Source organism: Microcaecilia unicolor, chromosome 1, assembly GCF_901765095.1.
Source record: "Microcaecilia unicolor chromosome 1, aMicUni1.1, whole genome shotgun sequence".
NCBI lineage: Eukaryota > Metazoa > Chordata > Amphibia > Gymnophiona > Siphonopidae > Microcaecilia > Microcaecilia unicolor.
The window spans coordinates 72,066,276-72,077,776 of NC_044031.1; the positions used below are offsets into that span (position 1 = coordinate 72,066,276).

At 41.0% G+C, this 11,501-nt stretch overlaps 1 protein-coding gene across 2 annotated transcripts in view; it reads left to right on the forward strand.

Annotated features, from left to right (window-relative positions):
• The window catches only part of ACTR3B (actin related protein 3B), a 136,050-nt gene extending 133,404 nt beyond the window's left edge, over positions 1-2,646 (forward strand). For both annotated transcript variants that reach the window (XM_030198436.1, XM_030198426.1), the window contains exon 12: positions 2,108-2,646. In XM_030198436.1, the coding sequence (XP_030054296.1) occupies positions 2,108-2,203 (96 nt within the window). In that variant the 3' untranslated portion in view covers positions 2,204-2,646. The remainder of the gene's footprint in view (positions 1-2,107) is intronic.
• Positions 2,647-11,501: the final 8,855 nt, after the last annotated feature.

Sequence of the window (11,501 nt, forward strand, 5' to 3'; positions counted from 1 at the left end):
CTTTACAACATCCGTAAAATCCGCCCCTTTCTTTCCGAGCACTCTACCAAAACCTTCATCCACACCCTTGTCACCTCTCGTTTAGACTACTGCAATCTGCTTCTTGCTGGCCTCCCACTTAGTCACCTCTCCCCTCTCCAGTCGGTTCAAAACTCTGCTGCCCGTCTCGTCTTCCGCCAGGGTCACTTTACTCATACTACCCCTCTCCTCAAGACCCTTCACTGGCTCCCTATCTGTTTTCGCATCCTGTTCAAACTTCTTCTACTAACCTATAAATGTACTCACTCTGCTGCTCCCCAGTATCTCTCCACACTTGTCCTTCCCTACACCCCTTCCCGTGCACTCCGCTCCATGGATAAATCCTTCTTATCTGTTCCCTTCTCCACTACTGCCAACTCCAGACTTCGCGCCTTCTGTCTCGCTGCACCCTACGCCTGGAATAAACTTCCTGAGCCCCTACGTCTTGCCCCATCCTTGGCCACCTTTAAATCTAGACTGAAAGCCCACCTCTTTAACATTGCTTTTGACTCGTAACCACTTGTAACCACTCGCCTCCACCTACCCTCCTCTCTTCCTTCCCGTTCACATTAATTGATTTGATTTGCTTACTTTATTTATTTTTTGTCTATTAGATTGTAAGCTCTTTGAGCAGGGACTGTCTTTCTTCTATGTTTGTGCAGCGCTGCGTACGCCTTGTAGCGCTATAGAAATGCTAAATAGTAGTAGTAGTAGTAGTACTTTCCAAGAGATGTATTCTGCACATTAGTTCAATCCATAGTTCTCGCCCATGCTGACTATTGCAATGGAATCTATATCGGATGCAGGGAACAATTATTGACGAGACTACAAACAGCACAAAACACAACAGCAAGACTAATATTCGGTAAAAATTGATTTAAAAGTGCAAGACTGTTACTTCAAAGCCTCCACTGGCTACTCATGAAAGCACATATTTCCTTCAAGATATGCTCTCCGGCATACAGAATCATCTACAGGCGTGCACCAGAACACATGACAAACCTAATAGAACTAACTACATGCAATGCAATGAAGGGTTCAAGAACCTATCTCACCTTATACTTCCCCTGATGTCAAGGCCTCAGATACAAATCTTCATACTCAACCAGCTGCACATACATTTTTCCTAAAATATGGAACACAATACTGAAAGTTATAAAATGCACGAATGACTACTTAACATTCTGAAAACACCTGAAAGCACACTTCTTTAGAAAATTCTTACTCAAACCTACAGTCAAGATGACCACCAACAAACACACCACGTTACTTGACCACTAACAGAAATTGAATTGAGATATGCATCTACTCCAAACATCTATGTACTACGTCTAACAGAAGTACATTGTAAGCCACACTGAACCAACAACTTGATTGGAAAATGTGGGGTACACTTGTGGTGGAAAGTGTGAGCCATCCAAAATCCACCAAAAACCTATTGTACCAACATACAGTTGACACCTGCAGACATAAGGGTTATTTGTAGTGGTGTACAGTTGTGTAGAGTAGGATTTTGGTGGGTTTTGGAGGGTTCACAATACAATTTAAGAGGGTAACAGATGTGTACCTGGGACGTTTTACATGAAGCCCACTGCAGTGTCCCCTAGTATGCTCCACTGTTCTGCTGGGATGTCTGTGTGGCAAATCTATTAAGAATGCGGCCCCCCATACATCCCAATGGCTTGTTTTTGTGTGTTTTCCTCTTGGACATATTTTTTTTGAAAATGGTCCTAAAAGATAGATGCACTGAGCACAAAAATGTCTACCAAATGGCTATTTTTGAAACAAAAAGGTAGAAGTTTTTCTGGTTCAAAAATTGCTATGTTTGCACTTGATTTTTGGATGTTTTCTGCAAAAAGTCCAAAATCAGATTTAGACTTCATATTGAAAATGCTTCTCCACATCAATTACAAATTAAGGCAAACGTTTATGAAGTTTAAAACCATTTCTTTTTTGATGATTTAAAATCTACACACCAAGATGATTTTGGGACACTGCTTTACGTATTTATAAAGCAGAACATAATTATTCAGCTGATATCTATATACCCATGTTTTTTCTCTCTCTGTCTGTTTGGTTTTGTGTTTAGCCGGAGTTTTTCCAGGTTTGTCACACTAAGAAGGCATATGAAGAGTATGGGCCAAGTATTTGTCGTCATAATCCTGTGTTTGGAATCATGTCATAATTTGTATACGTGTAGACCGTTTCTTCTTCTGCCTGGCGAAAAGATGGACAAATGGTGCTGAAATAAGAACACCTATGCTTTGGAAATCTTGTGCCCAGTAGTACACTAAACACAGGACAGCACTGCTGCCTGCAGTCCAGAATCATTTCAGTAGAAGCCATTTACATGCTGAGTGTCTTAAGCCTAGTATTTTCCTAAAATGTCAACTTCTATCTAATGAAGACATTGTAGATCAAAGGAAAGTTCTTAGAGTAGCCAAGCTTGTTTGTAAGAAAAGGCAGGACAGTGTAATTGCTGCATTTTACAGCCCTAAAAAAGGAGGAAAAAAGCATGTTTCAGCCTTTGTGTTGATAAATGTTCCCAATTTCAAAGCATATAGGGGCCCTTTTACTAAGCAGTGGTAAGCCCACCTCGGGCTTACCGTGTGCCAATCTGGAACTACTGCCGGGTTATCGCAAGAGCCTGGTGGTAGTTCCCACCCCTAGCACGTGCCATGTCCAGCGCTACAAAAATATGTCCTATTTTTTAGTGCCAAAACTTAACAGGCAGTAAATGGGCAGCGCCAGGTTAACACAGGAGCCCTTGCCACCATGTCAGTGGGTGGCAGTAAGGGCTTCCCACTGAAATGGCTGTGCGGCAAGTGTTTCATTTACCACATGGCCATTTCTTTTTCCCAAAAATGGACAGCCTTTTATCCACTGTGGCAAAAGGGGGCCCCTTTTCCCATAGCTTAGTAAAAGGACCCCATAGATTTACAAATTTACGTATATAGTAACCTATGTAACTTTGTAAGTCTATGTGCTTTGAAAATGAGCCTCAAAATATTTTAAACTTGCACTTTAAATTTATATTTCTTGTTATTTTGTATTTTATGGTATGGATAGAATAACTGACAATCCAGTATGGAGCACAACTTCAGTAGATAATGATATAAGTATCACAATTTCGTGGTTGATAGCCTTCTGTTTTCTCAGGAATAAAGGCTTTTTGTTTCTGCCATACCAATTTTGAGTGATATGTTTTAATTTATTTTATGATTATAACATATTTATTTTGTTTCCATATTTTAATTTTATTGGATCATTTATGTATTAAATGACATGCAGCATTGTAATATTTTAATAAAAACAAATCACACCTTAACATTCATTAATTTTATTTATTTATACTACTGCTACTTATTTCTCAAGTGCTACCAGGAATGCGCAGTTCTGTACAGATACACATAAGAGATTGTGCCTTCTCCACAGAGCTTACAATCTAGTTGAGGTAGACATACATGACAAAAGTTCTTTAAAAATACATCTTTTTATTGCATTTTATAACAATCAAGCATTAGACAGCTTGATGCAGGAAGCAATGCATAATAGTAAACACTACATCTTGACAATCACAAAGATATCAAGAAAGGAAAACATTAAAAGCCCTGTTTACTAAGCCGTGCTGTAGGTGCACAAAAATTTTAGCGCATGCTAATGATAGAGATACCCATTATATTCCTATGGGTGTCTGTAGCATTAGTGCGTGCTAAAAGGTTTGCGCGCCTACAGCGCCGCTTAGTAAAGAGGGCCCTAAGCAAAGATCATTTGCAACCAAGTTATAGTCCATCAATAAGAGGAAGTGAGATCCAAAAAGAAATCAAAGGAGTTTTAATTTAAATTAAAAAGAAAAATATACCAGCTATGATCCACCCACTTAGGGAGCAGATAATCCATAATTTACCAAAATCATTTGTTGTGACCTGCATTACTGGAAACCTGTAATTTTTTTTGAGTCATTACTGAGGCAGGTCAAAGGATATGTACAGTGGGGGAAATAAGTATTTGATCCCTTGCTGATTTTGTAAGTTTGCCCACTGACAAAGACATGAGCAGCCCATAATTGAAGGGTAGGTTATTGGTAACAGTGAGAGATAGCACATCACAAATTAAATCCGGAAAATCACATTGTGGAAAGTATATGAATTTATTTGCATTCTGCAGAGGGAAATAAGTATTTAATCCCTCTGGCAAACAAGACCTAATACTTGGTGGCAAAACCCTTGTTGGCAAGCACAGCGGTCAGACGTCTTCTGTAGTTGATGATGAGGTTTGCACACATGTCAGGAGGAATTTTGGTCCACTCCTCTTTGCAGATCATCTCTAAATCATTAAGAGTTCTGGGCTGTCGCTTGGCAACTCGCATCTTCAGCTCCCTCCATAAGTTTTCAATGGGATTAAGGTCTGGTGACTGGCTAGGCCACTCCATGACCCTAATGTGCTTCTTCCTGAGCCACTCCTTTGTTGCCTTGGCTGTATGTTTTGGGTCATTGTCGTGCTGGAAGACCCAGCCACGACCCATTTTTAAGGCCCTGGCGGAGGGAAGGAGGTTGTCACTCAGAATTGTACGGTACATGGCCCCATCCATTCTCCCATTGATGCGGTGAAGTAGTCCTGTGCCCTTAGCAGAGAAACACCCCCAAAACATAACATTTCCACCTCCATGCTTGACAGTGGGGACGGTGTTCTTTGGGTCATAGGCAGCATTTCTCTTCCTCCAAACACGGCGAGTTGAGTTCATGCCAAAGAGCTCAATTTTTGTCTCATCTGACCACAGCACCTTCTCCCAATCACTCTCGGCATCATCCAGGTGTTCACTGGCAAACTTCAGACGGGCCGTCACATGTGCCTTCCGGAGCAGGGGGACCTTGCGGGCACTGCAGGATTGCAATCCGTTATGTCGTAATGTGTTACCAATGGTTTTCGTGGTGACAGTGGTCCCAGCTGCCTTGAGATCATTGACAAGTTCCCCCCTTGTAGTTGTAGGCTGATTTCTAACCTTCCTCATGATCAAGGATACCCCACGAGGTGAGATTTTGCGTGGAGCCCCAGATCTTTGTCGATTGACAGTCATTTTGTACTTCTTCCATTTTCTTACTATGGCACCAACAGTTGTCTCCTTCTCGCCCAGCGTCTTACTGATGGTTTTGTAGCCCATTCCAGCCTTGTGCAGGTGTATGATCTTGTCCCTGACATCCTTAGACAGCTCCTTGCTCTTGGCCATTTTGTAGAGGTTAGAGTCTGACTGATTCACTGAGTCTGTGGACAGGTGTCTTTCATACAGGTGACCATTGCCAACAGCTGTCTGTCATGCAGGTAACGAGTTGATTTGGAGCATCTACCTGGTCTGTAGGGGCCAGATCTCTTACTGGTTGGTGGGGGATCAAATACTTATTTCCCTCTGCAGAATGCAAATAAATTCATATACTTTCCACAATGTGATTTTCCGGATTTAATTTGTGATGTGCTATCTCTCACTGTTACCAATAACCTACCCTTCAATTATGGGCTGCTCATGTCTTTGTCAGTGGGCAAACTTACAAAATCAGCAAGGGATCAAATACTTATTTCCCCCACTGTAAGTAAAGTATCAAATCTTGGCAACGCACTAAAAGGAAAATGAAGCAGGAAGTGTGCCCCAGTATCAGCACCTCCTTCCTCATTGCCAAAAATCTTTTCTTTTGATCTTGAATAATTGTACCTAAATCTCACTAGTTCACAAAATTATACATGGAGACGCACCAGCTTACATGTCAGACCTGATAGACCTACCACCTAGGAATGCCAAAAGATCATCCCGCACATTCCTTGATCTGCACTTCCCCAACTGCAAAGGTATGAAATACAAACTAATGCATGCGTCAAACTTTACCTACCTGAGTACACAGTTATGGAATGCATTGCCGCGCAGCTTGAAATCGATCTACGAAAGAACAAACTTCCGCATATTACTGAAGACCCATCTCTTTAATAAAGCGTACCACAAAGATCAACCAATGTGAATATGCACAACTCGCCCATCTATATTCAGAACTGTTTCATAATACCTGCTTGTATACTATTACTTTGTTTTATTATCATCATGCTGACCAAGATCCTTCTGTAATAGTAAATGTTTATTTTCTAACATTCTTCCACTTTGTAAGCCACTTTGAGCCTGCAAAGAGGTGGGAAAAGGTGGGATACAAATGCAACAAATAAATAAATAAATAAATAAATAAATCTCAGTTCTTTTGACCCATAAAATGAACATGACAGTTGTAGAAAAATAGATGGAAAACAGAAATACAAATAACACAAGCAAAGTAGGTCTTCCCATGTCATCCCCTTCTGATCTCTCCTGTCCTGTCCTGCCAAGTGAAGGATGTCCACAGATAAATGCCCTTCTACTCATCCTTCTCCAATCTGCTCTACCCAGCAGCTACCCATAGGCGTAAAATAGAATTTAGCCAGAGGTGGATATGCTTCCATCGGAATCTTAAAATGTCATTCATATATTTCTTGAGATCAGTTGGGAGAAGGTTGGACTCTTTGGGAAAAATTGACCATTCTCAAATGTAAATGCTTAGCATAGATATCAAAAATTTCCAGCCTTCTATGGGTCATGTTTTCATCCTGGATCAGGCAGGTCTGAGCTGCTACTACCTGGTTCACGCGATGCGAGACATCCTTAGCTCCTATTTTTCACTCTGTTAAAGTTGCCTCCTGAATCTGCAACTGTGACTTTGTATCAGAAGTTAAAACCAAAAAGAGTTTTCCAGGGACACAAATACAGTCCAAACAAAATCCAAAGTAATTGTAGAAGGCTTTATTAAAGACCTTACAGTAAACACCAATGAACCTCTTGAAACATTGAAGAAGGACCTATCATGCTAACTCCCACCTCTGATAACCTTAAGAGGGGTTAGCGATTCCATAGTACTATCCATACCTCTCTCTTTTTTCCCCTCCTGCAGTACCTTACGTATTCCAGTCTCAAAATCACATCCCAAACCTGTAATGAGGCCTTTAGCTCTCCCACCAATGCCACAACCATCACCTAAAGAGCTTTTGGGAACCCCTCTAACCAATTTACCGTAGCAAACATCATGGATATTGTGGGCCCTGCATGTTAACTGGGCTTATAGATGCTTTAGAATCCAGCCAGGGGTGGGTTCCCTCTTCAGGTGGCTTTTATAATAAAATGGGATGTGATGAATTGAAAAATGGAGATTGGGTGATTGATCTGCTTGTGTGCGATACCACCACCAAATGGAAGTCAGCCTTCCAATGCTACAAAAAGAAGGTAGCTGATTCCAAATGTCAGTACTATACCAGCCTAATAGGTCAAGATGATCTTGACACAAAACTTTTCTCTTTAGTCATAGGCGCCCGGTATAAGAGGCTTGGGGAGGCTAAGCCTCCCCTGCTGCAGCAGAATGGATCAGCTGTGGAGTCCAGCTGCTCTGAGGGGTTTAAATTGTTGATTTACCTCCATCCTCACAGCAGGAGCTGCAGTGAAAGCCTTGTGTAACCAGTTGTAGAAACTGGTTTATGGTTTAATTTGTTTACCTTACTGCTGGGAGAGCAGGGGGGGTTGGCTGGAGGTGTCCTGGGTTGCCAGGGAGATATTTAACGAGGATGACTTCCTGACTTGCACTGAGGACAGATAGCAGCAGAATCGGATACTGGGCCAGCATGATCAGAAAAAGTCACCAGAAAACAAAGGTAGAAAAGATCATTTTATTTTCATTATAGTGTTTGGAATATGTCCACTTTGAGAATCAGGTGCTCAACATTAAAAGTTTATATTTATTTACTTATTTATGGCATTTTATCCCACATTAAACATGAATTAGGGTGTTTTGTGGCTCTACATGAGAATTGTGATGATATGATCCCTTGTTTCATATTGTTGACGGTCTGCATTTTCTGTATAGGTGGTATATTGGTGTATTAGGTTCTGCCCAGTGTAATATTTATGGTACAGTAAGGTTCTGCGTGTGTTTTTGCACAAAGTTGTGCATAGTGTTTTGCAGTTGAGCGATTGTGCTTAGAATATGCTTTGAGCAACCACTTTATTCTTTGACATATGATACATATCTAATATCTAAATTTAATAAAAGGTATTGTGACTTTTATTTTTATTTATTTATTTTTTCTGTGTGTTATCAGACAATTATGGATTTAAGCTCCACCCCTGGCCCCACTCCTAACCCCACCCCCTTTAGCCTCTCCAAACAGTTGGGCCACCAACCGCCTATGTCTTTAGTTAAAAAAAAAACTAGCTTCCACTAATGATGATGAACATTCACAGAAAACATTTCCCATCACCAAGACCTAGCTGATCATTTTGCCAATAAGAACCTCCAAATTAGGTCTGAACTATCTAAAGCTACTCCAGCAGGGGAAAATAGTTCAACCCATAGTTCAGCCTCAGTCATTGGAGATCCTACAATCCAAGGTCTCAAAACAGAACATGAATCTTTTCAACCACTAACAGTTGAGGATGTAAGATCATTGCAGTTGAAATACTCTCAAGTCAACTGCTCTCGGGATCAATGCCCAAAATACCCACTCAAATCCATCCCTGTAGCAGCAGTAAACTGGTTACTTGATGATCTTAATGAGCTGTTAAAACTGGCTCTCTTCCTCCTGATATGGGCAAAATTGTACTCATTCCGCTGTTGAAGGGATCTAGGCTAGATGTAACATTGCCTGCAAACTACCGTCCAGTGGCAAGCACACCTATTTTTACTAAAGTATTATAAACTTACATCAGTAAACAACTCTTTTTATATCTGGAAAATATTTCTATTTACACTGGTCACGATTTGGCTTCAGATCATCACATAGTATGGAATCATTGCTGCTAGTTCTAACTACATATGTCAAACAACACCTATGCAAAGGCAACCAAGTAATTCTTCTCCAATTCGATATATTGGTTGCATTTGATGCGGTTGACCACACATTGCTACTCAAATGCATGGATCAGACGCACGCACAGAAACTTCAACAGATGATCATTCAACAAGCATCGCCGGTGCAGACGAGTAGAGAACTTTGGCTCTCTTCAGCACAGGTATACGATGGCAGCAGGGGAGGGTTTTCTGCAGGAAGGGGGGGGGTCGAGAGGGTCACGGCATGGGGTTCCAGGGGTCAGTAACGCAGAGGGGGGGTGTTGAAATCAGAGGGAGGGGAGGCTGGAACTCGGTGGGAGGGGCGTGAGGGGGCCTTGAACTGGGAGGGAGGGTCTGGAACTCAGAAGGTAGGGAGGCAGGGGGGGTCTGGAACTCAGAAGGGAGGGGAGTCTTGAACTCAGACGGAAGGAAAGGAAGGAAGGGAGGGGGGTCTGGAACTCGGGGGGGAGGGGGGTCTGGAACTTGAAAGGGAGGGAGGGAGGAAGGGAGGGGGGTCTGGCACTCAGGAGGGAGGGAGGGATGGAGGGGGGTCTGGAGGGAGGGGGGATTACCTTGCTAGTGCCCGTTTCATTGCCTACCAAAACGGGCCTTTTATACTAGTTTTTGATATAACATCCAAGTCCAATTGTAGATGTTTTGCTGAAAATGTCTAAAATTCTCATCCTGAACATAGCAATTTTTGAACCAGAAAACGTCTATTTTTTGTTTCAAAAATTCATGTTTTCCAGTTGTTTTTGTGCTCAGTATGTATTTCTTTAAGTACCATAAAAAAACTGCCCTAGAGAAAAACGCAGAAAAGCAAGCCACAGAGATGGATATGTGGCATCATTCCTAGTAAACTGGCCACACAGACATCTCAGCAGAGCAGAGGAGCAGTCTAGTGGTCAGTGCAGTGGACTTTACATAAAGTGACCCTGGTACAAATCCCATCTTATTTTATATTGTGAGCCCTCCTGGAACATCTACAAGCCTACTGTATCTAACTGTACATCACTATAAAAGCCCTCTGGTGTCTCCTATCTATAGGCACAGTTGGTATTTTGTGGGTTTTGGCAGGTTCACAATTTCTCACAAGTGTACTAGTTAGAATGGGATATGGACCTTGGTCCCTTTCTCCAGTCCACTTCACTGACCACTATTCTACTCCTGGGACCAGCTTGTTACTCCAATAGGAATGACTATAATATCTGAAGCTTTCATATAGCCTCATATGTACTGTTACTGTCACATCTTTGGGGAGTGAGGGAGGGGGGTCAGTGACCACTGGGGGATTAAGGGGGGGTCATGCCTTAATCCCTGTAGTGGTCAGATAGGGCACCTTTTTGTGACTTAGTCGTGATTGGAATAGGTCCAGATAAAAACATCCCAATTTTTGTCCTAGACGTTTTTATCTTCCATTATTCATGAAAAACGTTCAAATTCTGAGCCTGCCCATATCCCACCCCTAACATACCCCCAAGGTACCCCTTCTGATTTAGACAAATTGCAGAGAAAACTGTCTCAAATCTGAGTTTTGAAAATTGTGACAGACATTTTCCTGTGAAAAACATCCATCTGCCACTTTGTGCCGCTGTTGAGATGTTTTTCTCTTTAGAAAATGAGTACCAGAGTCAATTACTGGCCAATATCATTAAAAATGCATTACCGAATAACCTAAAAACTATATATGAACTAACTAACTTTCGGAAATCTCTGAAGACCTACCTCTTCAACAAGGCATACCACAATGATCAACAATTGTAAATGTAACACATCTTCACTTTACCTATATTCGAAACTGTTTTCTTCTTATATCTGTCTGTTTAATTTTATCATGACATCCATGTGTTTGTATGTAACACCAATTGTTATCCTCTAATCTGGAATGGCGAATACCAAAATGGTACATTGTAAGCCACATTGAGCCTGCAAATAGGTGGGAAAATGTGGGATACAAATGCAATAAATAAATAAATAAATAAATAAATAAATAAATAAATAAATAAACAAAGAGAAAAAATAGTTATATTCAAAATAAACCATCTCAATAAATGCCTATCATCACCATCTACATTTTCGTAGACAAGTATTTGTATCTGAGGAATGTTTTCTTAAAATCAATGTAACTAATTTGTGTTTAGATAAGACTACATTACCTAAACTAAAAGAACAAGTTAGAAAACAATTAGAAAATCCATTAACGTTAGATGAGGTGAAGCCTGCAGTTAGATGTTAAAATCAGGTCACTTAGCGGAGCTCAATGGAATTAGCACTGAACTTGTTAATTGCACAAGGCAGCCCAGAATTATTCTTAAGTGCATATAAGAAGTCTTTAAAAACTGATTATTTAAAAAAAAAAAAATCCATTAGGATCTTTCAAAATGTTTTTCTGGTTTTATGCAGATGATAACTTTTTTTAACCTCTGTAGATAAAGAGCTGTTTCTTTTTGGTCTGGCTTATGGTTTCTAGGCTATGACTGTGTGGCTTGCTAGAAATGGCTTTTCAGTCAACCTTCACAAGACAGAGGCGTTAACTGTGACACAGTCAGGTTCAACTTTATTTTTGGATCAGGTCATGCTTAATTCCACAACATCCAA